This window comes from Mycetomoellerius zeteki, unplaced genomic scaffold, assembly GCF_001594055.1.
Source record: "Mycetomoellerius zeteki isolate Tzet28-1 unplaced genomic scaffold, Tzet1.0 scaffold155, whole genome shotgun sequence".
In the NCBI taxonomy this organism is placed as follows: domain Eukaryota; kingdom Metazoa; phylum Arthropoda; class Insecta; order Hymenoptera; family Formicidae; genus Mycetomoellerius; species Mycetomoellerius zeteki.
This window is the reverse complement of record NW_017256500.1, coordinates 1,281,583-1,306,105: the sequence shown is the minus strand read 5'-3', so window position 1 is coordinate 1,306,105 and position 24,523 is coordinate 1,281,583. Positions and strand designations below refer to the sequence as shown.

Below are 24,523 nucleotides of genomic sequence, written 5' to 3'. Positions count from 1 at the left end.
AGCACATGGGAAAATGGTATCCAAGAGAAAACTCTAGTTTTGAAAAGGAATTTTCAGCTTTTAATTTTAACGACCCCTTTTTTTTATAGAAAGCTATAAAACATTATGGTCCTTTTTGCTTATTTGAACAAATTCTGACACCAAATATTTTCTCTCTCTCTCTCTCTCTTTCTCTCTCACCATTTTTTCTTTTGAAAATTTATCTTCGGCAGAATGTGACAATACTAGTCTGGAAATGGCAATCATGGTTTCAACTCAGAGCGAATAACATCAAAAGTTGTATTATAAAGTGTAAAATCTTTTTGTATGTTTTTAATTTAAAAATTAAAATATGTTATACATACTTTTAAGATATATGATAAATATGTCGATAAACAAATAATATATCATTATATATATATATATAATCAAATACAATTTAATTAAATTCGGCATTTGCTTGATATTAAATCTAGCTAAGGAATCGACATAATTAGCAACATTGAGTTCAACTCTCGACATTTTCAATACCATTTGCTGCATCATTATTTTACACCAAAGCAGTTAAATACTTTTGACATCGGCAATTTATACAGCAATCAATATGTATTCCTAACATGCCGTCGTGCACGTCAAAAATACTCAAACATCTCTTAATCTGTCGTTTAAATCGCCATCAAGGCAACGAAGACTACCCTCTATTTACTATTATCCAAGTTCCTATTGTCATTCCGATGCCTTTCCATCTTTGGCGATGCGTTTTCGCAGGCTGAATCAGTGGCCACACGGCTCGGCGGTGAAGTCGCCGCATGCCAAGCTCGTCGGCGTCGCCTTTGTTGCCAATCGCTCCCTCGTTTTCTTCCTCTTCATCGTCCTCTTCTTCCTCTCTTCATCGTCGTCAATCCTCTTTGCCGTTCCCGAGGAATTTTTCCACCACTCGATCATCCTGGTGACTCGTTGAGGGAGGCGATCGTCCCGTTCGCATAGGATTGTCCAATGAAGCGATACCGCAAGATCTCGATGGGCGGCGCCCGGAATCCCGGCGATGGCTCTCCGGCCCGGCGACTTCGTGGTGGGGCCCCGTGGGGCCCGAGTGGGCCGCCTGGTGGGGGGATTGACATCGACTACTGTGCATTTCCCACGTGCCCTGGGAACCCCCGCGGCATCGTGTCAGCCCCCGCTCTTCGCTTTTGCACGCTCCTTCCACCTCCATCTTCTCCCACACTATCTGCTTCTCATCGTCAGCGGCAAGCGTCTCTCCTTCTGTCTGCCTGTCTGTCTCGCTTTCTTTTTCTCTCTGTCTCTATCTCTCTCTTTCTCTTTCTTTCCGCTTCTGCTTATCTCTACCTTTCTCCCCGTCTTTCTTCACCTAGCGCGGTAGAAATCAAGAAATCGACGCACCCGTGGATTTTCTCCCGAGAATCGGTACGTCGCTTCACCTTTACGCGTAGGTGTCGGGATTGCCACGGCGATCGCGCGCGCTCATATTGTTTATCCACGAAAATATCTACAGCTCTCTCCTCCAAAGTCGACCGGCAACACATAGTGTTGCGGATACTCCTACATACATACAGATAGGCAGGTAAGATAGATGGAAGACGCGCGCACGCCGAAGGGAGTCAGTGGCTCTAGCTTTTGGATACGAGCGCTACCTCCGTAGCTTTTTACGGCCGGGGTTGGCTACCGCCCCCGCGGGGGGTATCCTTTTGGAAAAGGGCGAAGGCGGAAGGAAGCGGCCCAAGTATGCCGGAGCGGTATTCGAATACTTTAAAAGAAGGTAGGGGAGACACCTCAAGATTATACCAGAAGGGGTCTTAGCGTGGGTGAAGAGGGATGCTCTCGTCTCACGGTTATGAGGGCGGGCCCAGACACGGTGCGGTGGAAGGGATCAGAACCCGTAGAACGTGGAAGAGAGGGAGCAACTCCGCGGGGACAGTTGAAGGGAGGGGAAGGGAGGGCGGACGGGTACACCAAGCGGGAGCTCAGGAAGCCGCGTCGACGAAGGATTTGTGAATAACCGCGCTGCTATTCGGCGACCGGGTGAGACAAGGACGCATGTAGACTCGGGACAAGGCGCGCTACCACTTCTTCCCTTCTTCGTCGTACTTCCTCTTCATCATCGTCTTCACCTCTTCCTCTGCCAACACCCGCCGTCACCCTCTTCCCTCATTTTCCTTCTTCTGCTCCCGTTCCTCCTCCGCATCCTTCTCACCACCACCACCTCCTCCTCCACCTCCTCCTCCCTCGCCTCCCTGGCCGCCTCTTTTCTACCTCTACCACCGCAACGAGGTCGAGGAAGGAACATCCTGGACGTGTACGTTCCCCGTGGAATTGAAGGGAGGCTACCTTCACACGATAACTGGTGGGTATCGGTGAGTTGGTTCGGTAGGGAGGTGTCTCCCGGTCCTCCAACCAGAAGAAGCCAAACGACGACGACGACGAAGAGACCTTTGGCGGTTACACACGGCGTCCTACCGTCTTCTGGTGTGCCTACCTATTCGGGCTACCAGCGAACCGAGCGACCAAACGAAGCTTCAGTCGACGCCGCGCACCCAAACGGTCCAGACCTGTCAGCCCGGAAGACACACGCGCAGCAACTCAACACTTTCACAAGCTACCGACCTACTAAGTAATACGGAGATCCCGACTGTTGGCAGCGTGACACTATACGCGCACTATACAGTTCGTTTTACAACTAACCGTATTTCGCGAGTTTCGTTCTTTCGTTCATCGAAAATTTACGCTTCTACTCAAGTTCGAAAACTGTCCCTTGCGGAAGAGGACTACTGGACGTTGCTCGAGGACGAATCCTTATTCGCATTCTTTCTATCTCTATCGGTAAGTCAATTGATATCATCTCTTTATCTCTAGCATGTAATTTCAATAATATATTACATAAATATAATTATATTTGAGATTGAAGTTATAGTTGTTTATTATACACACTTAATATAATAATTAATTATTAATTCAATAATATTTGAAATGATATTAATTGAAAAGATTAGTTACATCGTTTATAAATCGGATATTTTCTTTAAAATCATGTTTCTCTTTCTTATTCTTCTTCTTTCTCACTGTATCTCGAGCTGTTAGAATATACCAAATATACGGTACCCCATTTTAAATATATATAGATTATTAAAGTTTCGTTTATGGGATGCAATACCACGTATTGATATAATTTTGCTTGAATATAATTCTCTTCAATTGTGTATTTGTTTCTATTACAATATGTTAATATTTATTTCAAAATTTTTTTTATGTGAGACGACAAAATAAATAATCGGCTCTTACGCTTTATCAGGAATTAATTCTAATTCTAAGCTACTTTTATATCTTGCAATCTTTGCTTCTTTTCATGATGAAAATCATCGTCAAATATCACTTAAATTCTGTAGGTAAAATGAAAGCAAAAATATATCTATTAAATCTTCGAATCTTTGCATTTTCTATCGTACGCCTCCACGTGTTAAGAATTAAACGAACGGGAATAGGGGTGTGGTCTACATTCGTTCATGTATATCAAGTCCTTGCTTCTGAATCAGTAGCAAGCTGTAGGGCGGTGCACAGTAGCTACTGCATTTTGATTGGTCCTCAATCTTGCGGGTTGTGTCCACGGCGATTTTACGATGGTCTCCTTCAATTCTTCTAAAGATTCACTATTTTTTTTTAGTGATTCGTGTTTCCAATTAATAATTGTAATTTCTATAGACATACATCTGCAAAACACATAATTTTAAGTTTTGTATTATAGACATCTTTCTAAAATTCAGTAGTTCGCTTTTAATTTCTCGCGATATTCAACGATATTTGGGTAGTTTATATAATATTTGTAATAGAGAGAGGTGATAAAAAAAATTTGAATTAAAAAATAAATGAAAACTTTTTATTTTGAAAACTTGCTTAGCTACTGATTTTTATCACGTTGATCAATTACTACAAAGCAATTATCTTAATTATGCTCATATTTCCTACGATCCTATTGAAATTTTATTTTAATCATTTTTCTTCTCTTATTGCGTAAACGCAAATTGAACTGCAACATGCGTCCGTTCAAATTATGAAGATAGAGATATAACAAGGTTCTTACCTACCAGTCGCCTATACGGATCAAAACGGATCCATCACGGAGCTACCATTTTTCTTTAGCGCCGCGCGTGGCGCGAGTCCGCGCGATAGGTAATATCTCTCGTGAGAAACGCCCTTGCGTGATCGTCCGCGTACCCCGTTGGTATCGCGATTCGACGTCTAGACGGCGGAGGGAGGGTGTGGTCCCACTTGGTGGACTTCTCCAGCTGTTCAGTAGCGACTGGCCGAAAACCGGTAGTCGGCGGTAGGGCGGTGCACAGTAGCGACTCTTCTTTGGTTGGCTACCGGCCTTCTCGCTGTGGCGAGCGAACGAACGAGGGCTACCGCTCCTTCCTTTATTCCTCCATACACGCGAGAACGAGTGCACGCACATTGAGCCGGACTCACTTGGTTGGCCGCTCTCCGTTCTTCTTCGATTGGCTGCCGGCTCTTTGTACCACGCACTCCGCCCTTCGTATCGCGTGATAGAACGAAAGGTACTCGCGATTGCCCTTTTTCGAAAGTCTCGATAATTTTGAATAAAGTGAAACTTATACTCATACTGTCAAACGTCTCTTTTAGATTGCCCTCGTTAGGAGTAACTCTTAAGTGCAACGAAGTCCTTTGTTTATTTTTCTCATGAAGAAATTAGTACGAAGTGAAATTTATCTTGGCTATAGATAGTCAATATATTCAATTTTCTATCAATTTTCAATATCCAGAGGTACTATATTCATTATAGAGCACGTATTATACGATTACTCGGAATGGATTCCGATCGGAATTATTCCGTTTTCTCTAGAAAACACAATAGAAATCTAAGGAATAATTCCGATCGGAAATCTATTCCGAATAATTCCTCATAATACGTACCCAGCACAGAAGCTTGTAGCGAAATGATTGTGCTGCTCTATGGATATACAAACGTATATTATTATATGTATTATTGATAATTATATGTGTAATATTGAATTCATTTTTATTCGTTTATTTTTCTCAATTTTGCTCTTTGTTGTAAAAAAATTAATTTTTAGCTTATTTGTACCAATTACATCAGAATACAATGACTTTCCTATTGCGCGAATTGAATTAATAGTCATGAATAGCACGATTATCTTTATATGCTATAAAAGTTAGATTACATGATATCTATTTTAATTGCTTATTTAATCGCGCGCAATTCTATTCACGTGAAGAGGAAGCCTCACTTGATTATTCCGCGCATTCCCTCCTTTAGCGTGGTTCACAACAAAATTCACTTTCGCGTAGCTCCGTACATACCAAAACGCTTCGCCTATTTGCAAATCTTCGTCTAGTATGGCGCATCCATAAACGCGAGCGTCTACATATATCGCATTATCATACATTATCATACATTATCATACATTAAATGAAAGCATTCGATCACGCGAACTCGGTAGGCAAACATGGTAGCTGGCACGATGTTCGCTTTTCAGTGATACACCGTTAACTCGTGCTCGTATTTGCTGCTTCGCAAATCTTACGTCTTGTTACACTCGCAATTTTATATATTTCATTTTACAGACGTTCTTTTATCCCCCGCAAAATATCATCGAAATGAAAAATATCGGTAGCTTAGGTCTGTTATTTTTCCTGCATTTTTATCGCCCAGAATTCAGCAAACTTAGCGGTTATCAGAGAACACGATCATATATTATCGATTCAAGATTTGCACGTCCTCACCGGCATCGTCTGTAATATAAAACCTAAGCGTTTACATGGCTAATGTCGTTTTCCTCGGCACCCAACTCATTAACGCACAACTCATTAACTTCGCTTCACGCAAAGTGAGAACCTGTTCCTACAACATGTACCCGTCTCGGGTAATACAAGCGTACTGTGACCTCGTAACTCTTCGATAAGATTGCTATGTAGTAGCTGGTGTTACCGTTCGTTTCTACCGACGTGCATCAACCTGCGACAGAAATAGCTTTGTCAGTTTGCTATTCGAAAGTAAAATGACTAAATTTCCAAAGGAACAGGTTAGGAAGTCTTTCATTTGAATTCTCTGGAGATAAAATTTCTTATGGGGTTTCTATTCTAACAAAGTGTATAGATAAACGATTTTTGCCGTACTTACAAAATAACAAAAGGTATTGTAGTTTCTTGTCTGTCTCTTTATTTACGGATTTATAAGGTCGTTCAAATCCTTGGAAGAATACCTTTAGTACGGTTTACACAAAACCGTAAATCCATATATACCCAATATTTACACATAAACTTCTAACGGAGTGACGAAGGTGTCCCGTTCGAAGACAGCTACAGTATTGTTTGTGTGTATTTTTCTACATTTTTTGTTTTTACGTGCCCCAGCTATTGTTGGAAGGATATTTATGAGGTCTGAATCAGCGTCGTCAACGACGACGAGAGTAGACAGAAGCGTGATATTTTACCAAGGAACGGAGCGGATCTTTTTTTTTTTGTGAAATGTGAAGTCGCGCGTAATGCGCAGTTCCGATTAGGCTCCACCGCCTGTTAGCCACGCTAACCAACCGAGCTACGCCCAGGCACCGCTTATTACTCATTCGGACACGCCACTTTATTCGAGCGTGCGCCGTGCGCTTAATGCGAGCCGGTAGCGACTGGCCGACACTCCTGTACAATGGCCGCACCGCGCGATTGGATCCCGCGGGCTATTTTTTAACATGCCGATTCCAATTCGAGAACCGTGCCATTAGACCGTGGCAATACAATTCCGATCCCTCATTCATATCCGGCTGAGTATCCGTACGAGGGAGTCCTAAAAGTAATACTTACACGAGGTATAATTTGGCATATTGTACGTACGTTGAAAAAAAATTTTAAGAAATTTTAATAAATCATTTGTTTGAGTAATTTCAAGTAAATATTTATTTAGTATAAGAATCATTAAATTTTTTCAACTATTATTTCTTTTTATTGAATAAATATTTATTTATTATACGTAATTATTTAAATGGTACCATTTAAATAAATATTTATTAAAATTTAGTATTTTTTTTCAGTATACAATTCATATTTTTCCTTTCTATTTTTATCATGGAGGGAATGTCTTCTCTGGATATATGCGCAGCGGCGGAAATATTAAGTAATAAAATAAATACTAATTTTTGACGCGCGAAAATGGAAATGACTTTAGCGGAATTCGATTACATCAGACCTCTTAAATTATTTTCAAAGTTTAAGAGACATTTCAAGGCGATCATGTCGAAGATTATGAACGGTACCAAATAAAATGTAAGAAATCGTGAAAGATAAATTTCGGATAATTTTAGCTCGATGAATTTTTAATTATAATTATCATGTGATAGAAAAATACATATAACAGGATAAAGATGATATGAGGAAAAATAAATATATGCGAGCAACATATTTTGAACGGATTATTGTTTTTTTGTATCAATGATTATTATATAGTTGTCATATAAACAGCATTTTATTTAAATTTTATTGAAAAACTTAAAAATTAACCCACTAATCACATAAAAGTTAATCGGTGACTCATTGCTTTTATACTTTTTATGGAACAACGTCGCGAGCTCGGGAAATATTCTCATGATTTGCGTGGCGTCGGATAGTTAGCGTAAAGATTACGGATCGTATTTGCGACGTGCATTTAGCGCTAATAGTGGTTCTTCCTCCTCGATTACCATGAATGTACACAGCATCTCATATGAATGAAACTTAAAACTGGACAGTCGCGTGTTTGAAATTAAATATGCCCGGAGGACGTGTCGGAGCTAATGATTTAAACTCGCGAATATAGCAGACGCACCCAATTAGGAAACTAGTCATTAATTTTTTTCAGAAGCACATAGCTTTTTATGGGCATTCACATCGTGTTTTTCTTTTGCTGTCTGAGAAACTTAACACATAAATATTTGAGATAGTCACAAGTTTAGAACGGTACATTATTTCTAATAGATTTTGTAAAAAAATTTTCTTTATCATTTACCATTCGTTCTTAATTATATTTAGGAATAATTAAGTATCGCATATAAGTTTCTTATAATTTTGTGCAGTTGTAATTTGGCAAGATTTTCATAGAGTTCTACCATAAAATTATATAGAAGATGTCGTAATATAAATTTTTAAAGTGAAATGAAACAAAACATATACTTGATGTTTATATGAAAATTTTACGAGTTTTCAATTTTATTTATTGCATTGATATAATAGCTTTTTTCATTTATGTTTCTTACAGACATAAGATGTAATATCTATTAATAATGTTATAATAGTGGACAATACAATTATATCGCTGATTTGCAGGAATAAATTACAAAAAAGTAAAATTACAAAATGAAAGCTGCTTGTGACATTTCTGCAAAAATGTTACACATTCTCTCTTTTATCTTATCTATATATAAAAATATGTTATATATAATATATATATTACAATTACATATTACTTTTCGCATCTCCAGAATTATCATATTATTTTAATTCAATGATATCTCACAATAGACTTTCCTCCCAGAATCAGTTGTAGTTAGCTTGTGTTTCAGAGTTACCCTTTATATACATAGGTAAAGTACTTCCCTATGTCATTTTAAAAGCGAATTTCCAATAAAATATCCCGATAATAATTCGATCGGAAAGAATTTCTATTCCGTAAGGCGCATTGGCATGCGCGTGTCTCTCCACCTACGCATCTTCGTAAGAAATGCAAAATACTTCAGAAGTAGCTTTAACGTTACTAACCCGTTGCTCGTAGGCAACGGCGCTTCGAGTAAATATCTCGGATACAAGCGTCCCTCGCGAATACTCCGCTCTCGCGACTCCGGGTGATTTCTTCGAGCGTGCGAGTCAGATCGGAGGAGAATCATCGATTCTATGCTCTTTGCAGGCAGCGATACGAGGATTCTCTCGCGACGTGGTACAAGCAGTGATCTCACTCTCAGGAGTCAACCGTGCCCGAGACTAGCTTTGCGCGGGAGGAGAAGAGCGAAGTCGAAGAACGACAGTCAAGAAAGACAGACAAAAAGAGAAGGAGAGAGCATACGAAAGTCTGCGAACGAGGCAGAGAAAGAGAGAGAAAAAGAGAGAGAAAGAGAGCGACGGTGAGGCAGTAAGAAAGGGGACAGAGGAAGACAGAAGACGTGGTGGGAGTGACTCCGGGCGTTAGCAAGAGAGCGAGAGAGGCTCGGGTAGAGGGAAAGGAGAGATAGAGAGAGAGAGAGACTCGACCAAGAGAAGGAGCGGTGGGAATTTATAAGGATGTTCGCGATAATGCCGATGGAGACAGAGGGGCACGGCAGGGAGTTCGGCCGGCGGCAGAAGATGCGCGCCAAGTGCACGGTAGAGTTCGTCTGCAAGTACTGCCAGCGGCGCTTCACGAAGCCCTACAACCTCATGATCCACGAGCGCAGCCATAAGGACGACGTGACCTTCACCTGCGAGGTCTGCGGAAAGACCTTCAAGCGGCAGGACAACCTCAAGCAACACAGGTACACCGTCACATTTTCGTTTTTACCATTTTTGTTAACTTTGTTTTATTCGACAGTTTTTGTTACGTTTAATTTTTTTTTATTACGTTTTATTTGCCGTTCGAGGACTTCTATTTTTGCGCGCTCGCACGGGACACGTACGTGATCTGATCCATGATCAATCGCCGCGATTTCTGAGTACTCTTTAGGGGGTCCCTTACAAGGGTCCTGTACGAGTATGGCGTCGCGCATATGAAAGAGAAGCCCGTGACACACCTGACGTAGTAGAATATTGCCAATGTTCCTGTGGAATATCGCGGCAACCGATCGTGAATCAGACGTCAGTGCGTGACTCTTACTTGCAAGAACCTGCACTCGAAAAGCAATAGAGAAGCCATCGGGAGACGTTTTGCTACGCGTCCTCGTTGTTTGCCACACGACAAGATGGGACGATGGAAAATGATTAGTTCTCAGTCAGCAATCAGCTCGAGAAATCGAGCTAGATTGAAATTAACTGCTGTTAGATTGCGTCATCGACTATCATAGACATTTTCTTGTTGTGATTACTTCTTTTTTTATATAGCATAGATAATAAGGACGAAAATTATGATTCTATTGTATGAATTGTAATCAATAATCATTTTGATGTCAAATAGTGAAAAGAGGCGTGAAATTTCAATGATATTCATTATGTGTTAGATTATTTTTATTATTCGCCTTCATATAATAACTGTAAAAATTGAAGCTACTTAGTTTCGCGTAGAACTTTCAGTTAAGATGAGATTGGCATCTGGGAAACCGGTCAGGTCACCGATTTGACCTTTCGCAAAGTAAGAAAAACGATAGCAAAAAGAAGCTAATGCTTTATAATTTGCTTCGAGAACTAATCTGGTCCACGATTTGATAATTTCTCGATAAACATCTCGTCGCTCGCAAAGTCGCGAGACGCAAAGCACGAATTATTGACTAGCTTTTACATAATGAAATAAAGATATCGCATTCGTACGAAAATGAATGGAATATTAATATCATATGAAAACGTCTCACGATGGTCTTTTAGTTATAACATTGATTAACGCGACGCTCGCGCAAACCGTTCCATGCGTAAGAGATTTGTCGTTTAGAAAAAATGGATATTATAATAAATATAAAATGTGTAATATAAAAGAAAACATCCAAATACCAACCCGCATTTGGCCGCACCCGAGAATCAATTCACAATTTTATAAATTGTATCTTTGTGTGATCTGTCTCATTTGTGAATCAAAAGACATTTTATTTTTGCTATGTATATGAGGATGTCAATGCAATGTCAACGCAATGTCAACGAGCGAAGAAGAAGATATATTGGTTTAAAGGTATGGCGGATCACGAGAAAAAGATGCGATTGAGAAAGGTTTACATGAGTCATTTTTATGCATATAAAACTAGTTTAAGTCCGTCAAAGAAAGGATGACATCACGTTACAGCAGAGAAGGATTGCGTCGTTTTGAAAGTGACTCGATAATAAATTATAATTAATTACATTTTTTATAAATATGAGTTAATTTAATATTATTATTTAAATCATAAATTCCACTTAAATTCTAGTTAAGATATTATATCAATATGCAATAGATTCCATTGTAAATGCAATTATTAAATGCAAATCTTATGCTATTTTTATCGTTTTCTCGATTTCGGTCAAAGTGTGTTCTTTAAGTTAACAAGAAAGTTAAGACGCGTTAACTATCGCTTAAACGGTCACGGTGCTGATCTCGAGAAGGTCAAAACCATTGGTTCGGCCGAAGGAGACCGCTACCGCGTTGACCTTTCGCATCAATAGCCTTGTAATGTTGCAACGTGTCGCCTTCACCCGCCTCACAGCAAATAGAAGCGCGAATCGGGAGAGAGAAGAGATCCGCGAAGATCCGCGAACTTTGCACTCCTTCTCTTGCCTACGGGCGCGAGTCGACGAGTCGACGTGTCGGTCCAGCGAGTCGCGCGAACACGCGGGCCCATAGAATCGGCCTGACCCATAAATCAGTCTGAAATAATGCTGCCCCCGCATGGAACGTGTGCGCGAGCGCGTTTGAACGAGCGAGCGATAAAATAAATCTTCAATACTGGTGGATACTAATGGATACCTTGTATGTAACGGCGGTGGTCTTGTTTTCTGTTCTGTTGTAGATGTGGGTGGCGGTGAGCGGGAGCTCTGAACCTCCTGCACCTTGACACACGCACAACACACACACGCATACAAAATGGGCATACCATTAATAATACAAACTGCAACAATAATGGCAATTGCAACAATAACACTAGACGACAGAGTATGACAATAATTGCAACACTACAAACTACAACCATGCACTTTTTTATTTGATTACCCGCACTTTTTCCCGGTCGTGGCGAAAGCGCGATCAACAACTATGTCACTACCGCCACCACAGAAAACCCCAGCATGTGTATACTACTTTTTCTTCTTCTCTTCATCTTCCTCTACTTCTTCTCCTCTGTCTGCCTCTTTCGCTATTTCGTCTTCTCACTGTGTCTGCGACTTTTACTACCCTCTACGACTTCTTCATCGTCGGCTATTTCTTGTACTAACACGGCGCGCACGGGTCCCAACGCTTTAACGAGGCGGCAGGAATGATTGATAGATAGAAAGGAAATTTAAAGGATGTGAGTGGGAAGGAAGCGAGGGGTTTTCCCTGGAAATGTACTTTCCTCATCTTCCGATTTCGACCATCTTTGTTCCAGGAGCATACACTCTGTTCCCTACAAGGGCTCCAACGGCTACTCAAATGGCTATTCGAATGGCTACTCTAGGTATTAGAAGCCATCCGGCCAACTACTATCCTAAACTCCCGTAGACACGCGTTTCTCTTTCTCTATCGAATGCTCTTAGCTACCGACCAGTTCTTCCTGATGTCCCTCCTCTATTAGAGCAATCCTTCGCGTCGATCCGACGACATGTCAAACTTGCAAGTGACGTCATGTTTGCATACGGCAAGGGAATCGCGATACTTCGTCGATTTTTGTCATCACCCTCGCCTGTCACTCTCGCATCTAGTTCGTCCGTCCTGCTTCTTTGAATTTTTTCGCTTCTATTCACCCTCCTGTATATTCCGAGCCTACACCCAGACGTCAGCCACATCAGAGGAATCTTCGATTCGACCTGACACGAAGCACCATTGCAGAACCGAAAACGATAGGAGCTATTTGGGATACAGCGACACGACAGACAATTGTAATTTCATCGAACTTCCTCTGTAATTCAACTCATTCGAACGGGTAATAATATTCTTGCTAGATATATGCCAAGCGATTGACGATGTTTGAAATGTTTACGGAATTCGCCGTTTAAGATATTATTGGATACATGATATGCATAATTCGAGAACTCCCGCACCTCTAATGAATACAATAGTCAGCGGTCTGTATATTAAGATACACGAATATGAAAGAAGATAGATGCGATTATGGAACATAACGAAATAATTTATTTGTCAGTTTAGAAAAATGATCTAAAATCTTTTTTTCTTGATGTCCACTGCTTTAAATATTCACTGTCTTCAATTAAATACATTTCAACTATCTCGATAAGAATTTTTTCACGAGCGTTTCATGAGCGTTATACGATAAAATTGTCGACAGAACTGATAATGAGTTAAGGCTTCTTATTATACGCAACATCGATGTTTCGATCGATGGACAAACGACGAAGATTCAAGAATAAGAAGAAGAGAAAATGATGTTCGCATATTAAATCGGTCGTCCAGTTATGAAGAAGCGAATCGACAGTTCATCCAGGAATCTAAACGGGCGATCCACATTCTTCCGCATTTTCATAACGAAAGCTATCACAACGCTGTTCCACTCAGGCTCCTCGGGCTAACGTCCTAAATTGGACTACGTAATAACCCACTAGCTCTATAAGAGCGCTGGTCGGAGGATACACTGTTCGCTTCTTCGCGTGCTACCGTGGACCACGCCCAGGCCCGAAGCGACGTCTTCCTGACCTACCACCTGGCAATCAAACCGCGAAGCTACTCGACTTCCCCTTCAGAAAATCCATATAATTTCGAGACGGCGATACGACAAGTCACATCGTCAGGATCGCCGACACAAAATCGTATCTCGCGAACGTGTGCGATTGTCGCATATGAAGACACGATCGGACAACCTTCGGACCACGTGGGGCTACAAGGTGGGTTCGCAGTGGTATCGCTGACGCAAATACCAGTCAGCTGAGATCGGTTTCCAGTGGGTGAACTCTCAGCGAGATGTCTCTTCGATTCCGGCTGAGACGCGATTCATTGAAGTAGAAGAGGATCAACCATTATTATTTCTGAGCGTCGATCATATCTTTCCTTCTCTTCCCTTTTTCTGTATCATTTAATATCTCTTTTCCTTTATTCATACTCGTACGGATTACGTGATAGGTATATATGCCACCGAGAAAAATGTCTCACTAAATTAATTGGAATTCTGATTGAAGATGGAGTTAGAATTTTCTGGTTAAATCTACTAGAATTTTATTTGAGATAATTCCGGAATTCTGATAAAATCAAAATTTTATGGTTTGTTTATTTTCATGTTCGGACATTTTCCTCAGTGTAGTATATTTCTCGAAATGTGGATGGAAGGGGGACATCGTATGTGATGTAGCAATTGTCACCATAATGCTCGAAGTAGGCAAACGTGAAGCTATATACGATATAGATGGTGATGCTGATTCCCACTTGATTTTCAAGATGCTAAATACGAGAACCAAGTAGGAATTCACGAGTGGCGAGCATAAATATAATCGTCGCGCTTGAAATCGGTCAACTTAGATGCAAACTGCAGGAACTTTCAGTTCTCGTAGTGGAGCCGGTAGGAATATACAACATATGTAATCAAAAAGATTTTTGAGATATGAAGCTAATTAAGATAAATAGTTTTGTTTACGGTTCACATCTTGATTATAATTAATGTTTTAAATTTTAAATACATTTTTCCATAACGTAAATCACAAATTGTGTAAAATCATTACATAAATTTTTATGTATTTCTAAAGAAAATTAAATTCTTCGCATATGCTCCTATCTTATATGCTATATTCCTACTTTCTCTTCTAATATCTATGTTATACTTGATGCTATCGATATATCTAGAGACATATTGTGCGCAAAGAGATATCACCTAAATTATCATAATCAGAATAAGTTCTTACTTTTCCCATTCTAATCACCTTACGACTCGAGTATCACTCGAGTCCACCGTGATAAATTGTAAAGAATGTATTTTTTGTATTAAATTAATATATTTTGTGGCATGTTTTTCAAACTGTGTACATTAAAAGGAGAGAAAGTGTTTGAATTTGTACGTTAATAAGGGTTAAGGATTTTGCGTGACTGGTTCTAATGTATCTTTACAACGACATCGTTAAATATCTTTTTGCTTTGATACGAGAATAAAATCATACAAACATTCTTAAATGGTGTTAGTACAATATGCATATTTTTGCTACGGCATCTCGAGAATATCGAGAGCTGCCATTTAGCATAATTCGCATAAATTAATGTTAAAAAGATTATATAAAAAGAACCACGATGACTTCGGGAGCAAACAGGACTTTTTTCTAACTTTTGATTCTTTTTAGTGGAATGAAACCGCGGTCGTACTTTGTACATAGCTTAAATACGTATCTATGCGCATCTAATATTATTATATTAATTATTATTATTGATTATTATTTATTATTATATTATATTATATTATTATTACCATGTATCAATATTCATGCATGTATCGCTAGCTTTACACCACCGAGGCACACGGTCAGCCCGGTAGGAAGGTTCATGTTCTTTGTCTCTCCAAGAGAGATGAGATAACATGCGCGTGATGATTCCATGTATGCTTTCCGCAAATCGTATTGTATTAGTGTGTGTGGGAAAGTTCCACTTCAACGGACTACAAATAAATTCGCCAAGTTGTAAAATGCTATTTTGCCCTTCTTTTTTTTTATAAATCTCCTTTAACGTATTACACAATTAAGCTATTAGAATCTGAGTGTTTCATGATCTTAAATAATCTTTCCATTTTTCAATTTTTTTTATCACAGGATGATTAGAGAAGCTTTTCTGGTACTTAAACTATTTTCGAATTTTACAGCACAGTACAGTAAGTAACAGTTAATTAACTATAACGGATTCTGATTTTATTTTATTGCAGTACTTTTTGCGTAGTACATATATAAATCGTAATGTAAGACAACCATTTTACAAATCGCGACTGACTTACAATTAATCTGCATCTGGTTGAGGCGAGTTATGAGATGGCTCAATCGTAGAAATTATCAGGATAATTCATTCCTGAGGATCACTCGGATTCGTCGTCACGCAAATCATAGCCAGTTAAGTGACGGCCGGCAGCTAGGCGAAAGAGAAGAGTAGCAGTACCTGATCAAGACAGATCTCCCGCAGGCGTGAAATAGCAAGCCGCATGAAACCATCCTTCTTGTCACAATAAGTCAACCGACGATTAGTGGTATATTGTGTTCTAATTGATGTACACGACAAATATTTTATTTAAAAAATTAAAAATGTGTGGATATATATACTTCAATAAATTAAAGAATATATTTTTATCTTTTCTTTTTTCAATAAAATTTATCATTTTTTTACTTTGCATCAATCATCAATATACATTGTTCACTAATATACTGCATTAGTGAACAATGTTAAACAAGCTATTGTTTAACGTATTTTGACATCTCGTGCACAATTCTTCCATCGTGCACTTTGTGCATTGTGCAACATACTTAAAGAGTTCGAAGTTGTATTCCATGAGCGAATAAGATTGCACGCGGTGCATCCTGTTCACTTTATGTTGTGGCTGGAAGCTGCTCTCACCTCCTGGGGCAAAAGTCGTGAGCTGAATGTCATGGTGATTGAATACGACCCACTGATGTGCTTCCCGAGATGTACAGACTACGTGCTATTGATTTTCCGCAATTTTCTCAGTGCTCCGTCTAATTGCTTTAACCATAAATGTTATAACAATATTTAATAATTAATAAATAAATGTTTATTTATATATGATGAATTTATGCATAAATAATATAAATGTATTTATATTAAGGAAATCTTTTTCCAAGTGTTCTTTTACTTTAAGACTTTATCTAAAATTGCGAAAAGCACCTATAATAGACAGAAAGCAAAAATAATAAGAATCTATCATTTTTATTTAATTAATTAGAAAAATATTATAGGTATATAGAAACTAGTATTATTCAGAAAATGAAACGTAGACTGTCTTCGCTAGTAATATTAATTATTGAATAAAATTTCTGTAAGGGGCAGAACCTCTATAAGGCAGAACCTCTCTTTGTGTAGTTTCCTCAATAACATTTCAAGAAATTCATTCGCACCCGCACCTTCGATCGCGGTTTATTACTGCCTCCGCGAACTCGCAACCGGGCATGCAACTGATAAAGCCGCTTAGCGTACGGACGCGTTTCCACACGCTTAGTTATGGGCGTGTGCAGAGTGTTAAGCTAGCGGGCAGAAGCTTCCCATGGAACTCTCACCTCCGCGGGCGGAAAGTGAACTTCGCGGCCGACGACGTTCAACAGTCGTGCAGCCGCGATCGCCGCCGTCGCTGCCGTGGCCGCGATCCTTTTTCGGGTGAAAGGTTGGCGAAAAATGCCCGACGGCAGCTACTGCGGTAGCTTCAATGCCACGGATCGCTTTCACTGCGGAAGAGATCAAATTTTTTGCGAAATACTTGGATTTCGATGGTTACAGAATCATTGTCTATCATATGATAAAACATTACGTAAATCTAATTGTTCTGTGTGGTTCTTTAAAACTTTTAGAGTAAATCTCACTATAAAAAATGAAATCTCACTCTTATAGATTGAAAATTAAGTTACTCTTTCTCATAACTAGCTCAATTTTCATTCTTTAGTGTGAGATTTCACGCCAGAGAATTTAAAGAGTACAGAGTTTCATAATTTTGCAGATCTTTGTTAGTGCACTTTGCAATTCTTAAAAAAGTATTGTTTGAAAGCGGCAATATCGTGACACAAGGGTCAGGGACGCAGACGGAACGTAAAGAAAGAAAAAGAAAGGAATGTAGTAGTTAAAACATAACTGTTATTGTACGATTACGTATTACTGCATGTAACGATAATTATACAGGAAGAGACAATATCAGTTTCATATATAGATGCCACTCCTCTCAAGGACCTCTTTGTTGCATTCAATCGTTGGCGAACATATGAGTCTAGATCCGAGCTCCCCTTTTCGCGAAAGGATCAACGGAGATCAATAAAGCAAGCTTGACGCGTAGTTAATCGATGAAAGCAATGAGACGAGGTCATAGATGAATATAGATACACGTAATGACGTTTACGTTATAAAATATTATTAAGCATATAGAATCGAATTGAGAAAAGGCAATATGCGAGAAGATAATCAAAGACGGTTACGTGTGAAAGTGAACGCGATTGTGTATAGTAGCAAAAGGTGAGTGCCTAAAGGTTAAGAAGGTTACTATCGCTAAATCATCATTTTAAAGCGGATAAAGTGCGATATGTGAGATTTAAACCGCAATGTGCGTGCTATAATAAAAAAACACGAAATATGTCTCATAAAATAAATGAAAGAATATACAGTCATATCTCTCTCTCTCATTTAATTAATTATCCAATTATTAGACTTTGATATATAATCAATTTTATATTAATTTTTATCGATTTTGTTAAAAATATGTTACATTTAAACCAAATAGTGTAATATTTTGTGCGCCACTCTGTAAGTAAAAGGCATTATAATCAATTTATTTTTTTTGCATTCAAAACTACCTAAGGAATGTATATAAAAAAAATTAAAAAATAAACGGTAATAAATCGGCCTTATAAAATAGAATACTAAATAGAATAATAAAAAAAAAAAGAAAAAAGAATAACTTACTTTAGAAATACATAATAAAATAGTAAAATTTTAAATATTAAAGTTTCTTTGTCGTACAGACAAATTTCATGCAGATTTCATAATAATATCAGGAAAAGTCAAACACCTTTATTCTAAACAAGAGTGACATTAGACCGATATGAATGCTTTATTCGTTTTTAAATTAAATCTTACTGCTTAATCATATTTCAGTGTGCATTTATATATTCAGTTCTGTAAACTTCGCGCCGATTTTAAAACACAATCGCAAACTGGGATGGTAATATTACAAATTAAATTGATGAGCAATTTAATAATATTGATGCTAATAAGCATCCTAAAACACTTTAAAGAATTTATTTTAATTGAAAGTAATGTAGGTTTAAAAGAATAAGAAAAAATTCTTATTAAGAACTATAAAAACAAGTTTCGCAGAAGTCAGATTGTGGTTTCACAGAGCAAAATTCAAATGCGCAGAGCTGCGCCTGAATAAAAGAAACCAACCAGTAAAGGCGAAAAAAAAGAAGAAGGAAAAGGCGGGTTTACGCGAGGCGTAAACGCGCGGAGATATCGTTGCGAGTAGTATCAGAGGACGGAGCATCTAAAGGTTACTACCGCATCATCGCCACGTCAAACTACTAGCTAGATTAGTCCCCCTTGGGCGAGCACGAGGTGTGTTTTGCTCGACTAGGACTCCGTCTCTGTCAGACTCGCTCTCGTACACGTTTTGCGACTTGGTAAACGTCCACATTGCTAGGTGGTAGGTTGGTAGGTAGGTAGGTCGGTTGGTCGCTCAGTAGGTATATTAAACGATCCAGTCCCCCGTGCCCTCCTCCTTCACGTGCCCGATCGACTCTCTTCATCTCTCTCTCTTTCGCCTTCTTTTCCTCCCATTTCTCTTTCTCTTTCTCTCTCATTCTGCTTAGTACTCTTCGCCGGCGCGGCTTCTAAGATCTGTGGGAGCGCCTTTCACCTAATTGTTGGCACAATATGTGAAGACGAAGCCACCACGGTTCCCATCGACTCCTGGAGATGATACTCCGACTCGTGGCGCCTAGACACAGACACTATCCGGACTCGAGAGGTCGACCGGGATCGTCTGCGACCGGAGGGGATTAGACGATACTACAAGTAGGTAGAATGATAGCGCGTAAGAGGTCACCTCGAAGAGCATTTGCAAAGCCTACAGATATGTACGATCTTGCCAACGATCTCTATCTTTGTATTGTAAATGTCGTTCGCATTTATTTTGTTAGATAGTATTTAATACATACACACAGTCATATGTTACATGCTTTAGTCTTTTTGTTTGCTCGTTTAACCCTTGAACACCACACTGGGTTACGGTAACTCAGTCCGTTTGAAAAAACGATGTTTTTTTTAATTTTGAAATTTCTTTCTTCTTTTTTTTTCAAAATATCTTGGTTACCGGAAGTTTTATGATATTCTTATCTATATATTCTTTTTTCTTACTGTCTGTATCGATTAAAAAAAAAAAGTTAAAATTGATGCATTAGATCCCGGGATAAAAGCAAAAGAAGACTCCAGGGTTACCGTAACCTATGGGTGGTGAAATCAGGTGACGAAAATAGTGTGATGTTCAAGGGTTAAGATCAGTTAAAGCTCTTTTAGGATCAGTTAAAATAAATATATAATAAAACAAAGACGGAGTATGTTTTGTTCTACGTTAAATACATTTTGATGTGCGTACTTATTAAAAAGTGAGATTGTATATACATTACGTTGGATAAATTCGTGCAATCAAAAAACCAAACGTATTTGTTTCAAATATTGTTTTTTAATTTTTACCATCCTTTTAGTCATCAGAAAAAATTTTGAAATGCTTTTCGACTAGAATGGAAATACACACTTGCTAGAATTCGTTGAAAATTATCCGAAGGGAGTTTAAATTTACATATCAAATTAAACAGACAATGAGAGAGTTATCAATTTAATCAATATTGATAAGAGTAATAATAAGTATTTTCTCTCTCTCTCCTCTCTAGACCACTATATGAATAAATTAAATAAGTAAGGAAAGAACCAATACAGTCGAGACTACTAGATCTTGTCTAATAAACTTTTTGTATAAACTTCTTGTACAGAGTAGTAGTTCAATACTCTAAAAAAATTTTAAGGGATGATTCTCTTCAAATCAAAACGAAAACTTCATTTGACTACATCCGAAATAGCTTTCAATTAGTTTTAAAGATACAAAGCGTCAAAGTTGAAGGAAAAATTTCATTTTTTCCAAAAATTTCGAAAACCACTCGAGTTATTTTAATAAAACTTTAAACATATACAAAGTTTCAAGAAATAACACAAAGTTTTCAAAATTTATAGAAAAAAACGAAACGTTTCCTTTAATATTTGAAACTAAGTTATTCTGAACACATGATCATATAAAATTTTCGTCTTGATTTAGTGTGAGGAATCATTCCTTAAAATCTTTTATAAGGAGTCTACAATAGAAGTCGTAGCGGTTATAGAATCTTAAGTCGTAGAAAATTGACCAATCATAGTCGATTATTCTTTTCACATTCAACTGTGATTGATTAATTTTCTACGACTTAAGATTCTACGATCGCTACGACTTCTATTGTAGATCCCGCATTAGAGTACTTAACTACCATTCTGTATACAAATTCTATACATTGATAAGACTTATTACCTATTTTACAAATTATCGTTGCTTCTTTCTCGAGCGATTGCTCACTAGCAATTTCTTTTACTTCAAAACGGATTCCAAATAAACATGAACAGAAATTCTTACGTGAGTGTCCGTGGTAAGTTGGTAACCAAGCTGAGCGATTTCCAGCACGGAAACGATGCTTCTTCAACGCTGCTGCCCACGGTGGAAGAGCCGCGACGAAGCCGACGGCAGCGGCGCGTCCGCCATGAAGACAACGTGAGTCTCTTCCGTTGTCCCCCTTCGGCGATTCGCTACGATCTATAAATTACGAGACAAGAACCACCTCTTTTTCTCTCTTTTCCTCTCTCTCTCTCTCTCTCTCTCTCTCTCTCTCTCTTTCTCTCTATCTCCGCCGACGCGAGTGAGGTCCCGTTGTGACTCACCGGTGACCGGCGCTCGCGCGCGACGTCGCGCCGCGCCGCGCCGGAACGAGCGTGCAACGGAGGAAAAGAGATTGCTCTGCTGCTGTTGCTGCTGCTGCTGCGCGGGCTTCAACAATAACGATTATTTACGCCGACGGTGCATCGACGTTGACGTTTAACGTTCCTCCCCCACCGCGAGGCGAACGATCCGATCGGTCCCTGCTCACAGGCAGCTCGAGCCACGGCACGCCGAGAAATTATGGCCCTTCTCAGCGTAATTAATTCCAGGTGACGAAGTGAACCTGCTTCGATCGCCTCTGTCTGCGCAAGATCGTGAGGAGCTCAGGCGATCCTGATCATCGTGTCGTGTAATAAAATTCTAGTATAAAGAATGGAAAAAGTTGAGATGACAAATGAACGCAACCGGGATAATTAATGTTCTCATTCAATAGTTAATTTTCTTGCGTAAAGCAGATTTTCATCGCCTCTATGAAATGTACGTGTCTGTCTTATTCTGTCGCTACCGAATAATAAATTATCGTATTTTATACCTATATGGGATTTCCTACAATTCGTAAAGTAAACTGAAATATGATATTTATCTGATGGAAAGTTACTGTTAACGATATTGTACGAGTTCAACTTTGTCCGTTTTCCTTATCCTAGTCCTTTCTCTGTCCCCACCGCCCACGCGGGTATTCATACATTCAAGAAGTATGTATGGTAAAAAGCCACGCGCTACTTTCTTGCGATAGCGATTATTCGACTCACGAGATCATGAAGTTGCTGTGCCACTTATAAATGTACTGACAATTCGTGGAAAATTTCATATAGGTAAACACATTGTATGGTTACTAATTAACTTCATTTTTCTTATATTCATTGACGGGGAATAAACTCTAAAAGGCATCAAAAGCGTGTTTGATAAGATGAAAAAAAATAGGAGAAAATTTCGAATCGCGCGTATTTATATTAATTGACAGAACACTGAGATACATATATAAGATATATTAACTCAACTATAAGAATAAAATAATTGTAGTGAGTTAGTTACGTTAGTTATGTCAGTTGACAAAGCATTAGAATATGTATGAAGTCAGTCTATCAAGGCTATAGTTCACTTACTATACAAATGTTTCGAATACAAATGTTTCGAAACATTCTTTGTGATTAACCAATTAGTAAAATTCTGATTAATCAGTCAAGCTTCGAAGCATTTATATAAGTATTGAATGATCCGCACTTTAAGTCGCCTAAGAACAAAGTAATTATAGCAATTATAGTAAGAATTATATTGAGAATGAGTTATTTTTAGATTAAATATTTTCGATCGTCGAAAGACCCAAATAGAGTGATCTGTAAGAAATGGCATTTCGGTGAATCTGCAGCGGATGGTGCGGACAGATTCGGCCCGCGAGACAATCTATACACTGCGCTATCCGCAGCTCTAATCTGGCCTCGTCATCGGGGAATGTGGGAGTGTCGACAAAGGATCATCTGCATCTCGAGCAAGAGGAAAGATCGGTGACAGTTGGTCGGAGAGGTGTCACGAAGAGGCGTGGAGGTTCATCATGCGCTTCAGTGTCGCTCTATCTTATGTCCCTCCTCATCCGTTTGGATATAATGTCAACGTAGCATGATAATCAATTTGTTGGGCACACTTGTAGATTGGTTTAATTACCATTACATAATTATTACAGCTATATTACGCAATATGATTACGGTTGTATGACAGTTCTAAAGAGAGACAGAACATGTTGCATTTGTAGCTGGTCTTGTTAACATAACATTTGTGTCCGCTTCTATCAATATAGATTAAATTTAATCTCAGTTCAATCTACTCTTCATCTTTTCGTACTTCTAAGAATTATAAAGAGTTTAAAGTTAATCTATATTAGTAGAGAAACGAGCATTAAACAATACAGGCAATTATTTAATTAATTTTTGATTCGGATTCTTAAAAATTATCCTTTATGATCTTCAATGATATTAATATTTATTTCCTACATTGACGATTATTTTAGCAGATACATATACATGATACAGCGCTGATTTTATATGCTTCAGAAAGAAGAAAAATTTAGAAACAAATGAAATTAAAAAAAGAACAATGTGGATCTCCTTAGAACAAAAAAATATCTTTCGAGTATGACTCAGAGATATTTGGGTTTCCAGTCGAGAGCTTCAGGACGATCGTTCCCGTTTCCAGTCGTTCCGGCTCCAACTATGGATTTGTGGCTGCTCATTGGCCCCCGCGGAGGTACCGGGCCAACCGCGTCCCATTATCCCATGCTAATTCACCGGCTACGGCTGTCATTGCCTCGAGGCGAGGACTGACAAGTAACACCTCTTGGCTCGTGTTCTCCAGGACCGTAGGAGTGTCTCCTCTCTCGCTTACCCCCCGCACCCGCCGTTCTTCCTCTCGTCACACGTCATTGGTCGTCCTGTTGGGGGCTTCTCTCTTTCTACATTTTCTCTCCTCCGCTCCCCCTCGGTTCCCGACGGTGCGTTCGGTATCACTTTCTCTTTCTCAGTTTCTACGTATGGTCGCTCCCTCCAACAAGAAGGGCCCCGCGATACCCCGCTCGCGCTCGTGCGAGCATGAGCGAGCGCTATCCACACCCCGTCGGGCCCTCGTGCCTCCCCCTCAGCGCGCACACTCCCGTGGCGACCGAAAATCAACTCGTCATGCTCGCTTCATTTTCTGCCCGACGTAAAACAGCCATTTGTTAGGTCGTGTCAAGCCCGCAAGACCGTCCGCGGGGTGTCCCGTTTCTTGTCTCTCTACGAATGGCATATCGATTGGCGATTCATGCGATCGACGCCCGATAATAAATATCCGAGAGCTAGAATGGTGTAACGCCCGGAGAGTCAGTCTTTCGGTCCGCGCGATCCCGAGCCCCGGGCCTTACTCCTCGTATTAATAAGCGCGGTGTGTCGGGGGTACACGACGGGGCCCACGACGTTAAGCAACGAGAACATAAATTTCTCGTCCAACGATCGTTCGAGTGCCGCCGCGACATTTATTTCTACTTACGTTGCCGTTATATCGTTCCCGCTGACGAT

General features: G+C 39.3%; 1 protein-coding gene across 2 annotated transcripts; it reads left to right on the top strand.

Annotated features, from left to right (window-relative positions):
* Nucleotides 1–2,402: 2,402 nt before the first annotated feature.
* On the top strand, nt 2,403–12,999 carry drm (odd-skipped family member drumstick). 2 transcript variants are annotated; one of them, XM_018445106.1, is made up of 4 exons: nt 2,689–2,817; nt 8,900–9,107; nt 9,213–9,500; nt 12,222–12,999. In XM_018445106.1, the coding sequence occupies exons 3-4, from the start codon at nt 9,271–9,273 to the stop codon at nt 12,295–12,297; spliced, it is 306 nt and encodes a 101-aa protein (XP_018300608.1). In that variant the 5' UTR covers nt 2,689–2,817; nt 8,900–9,107; nt 9,213–9,270; the 3' UTR covers nt 12,298–12,999. The 2 variants fall into 2 exon arrangements, with proteins under 2 accessions (XP_018300607.1, XP_018300608.1); XM_018445105.1 differs by having other exon boundaries at nt 2,403–2,817; nt 8,900–9,500; nt 11,649–12,304.
* Nucleotides 13,000–24,523: the final 11,524 nt, after the last annotated feature.

Excerpts from the sequence above, each read along its gene's own strand:
- drm (XM_018445106.1), top strand. The coding sequence starts at position 9,271 with ATGTTCGCGATAATGCCGATGGAGACAGAGGGGCACGGCAGGGAGTTC. Across the intron at positions 9,501-12,221 it reads GACAACCTCAAGCAACACAG|GAGCATACACTCTGTTCCCT; the intron begins GTACACCGTCAC and ends TCTTTGTTCCAG.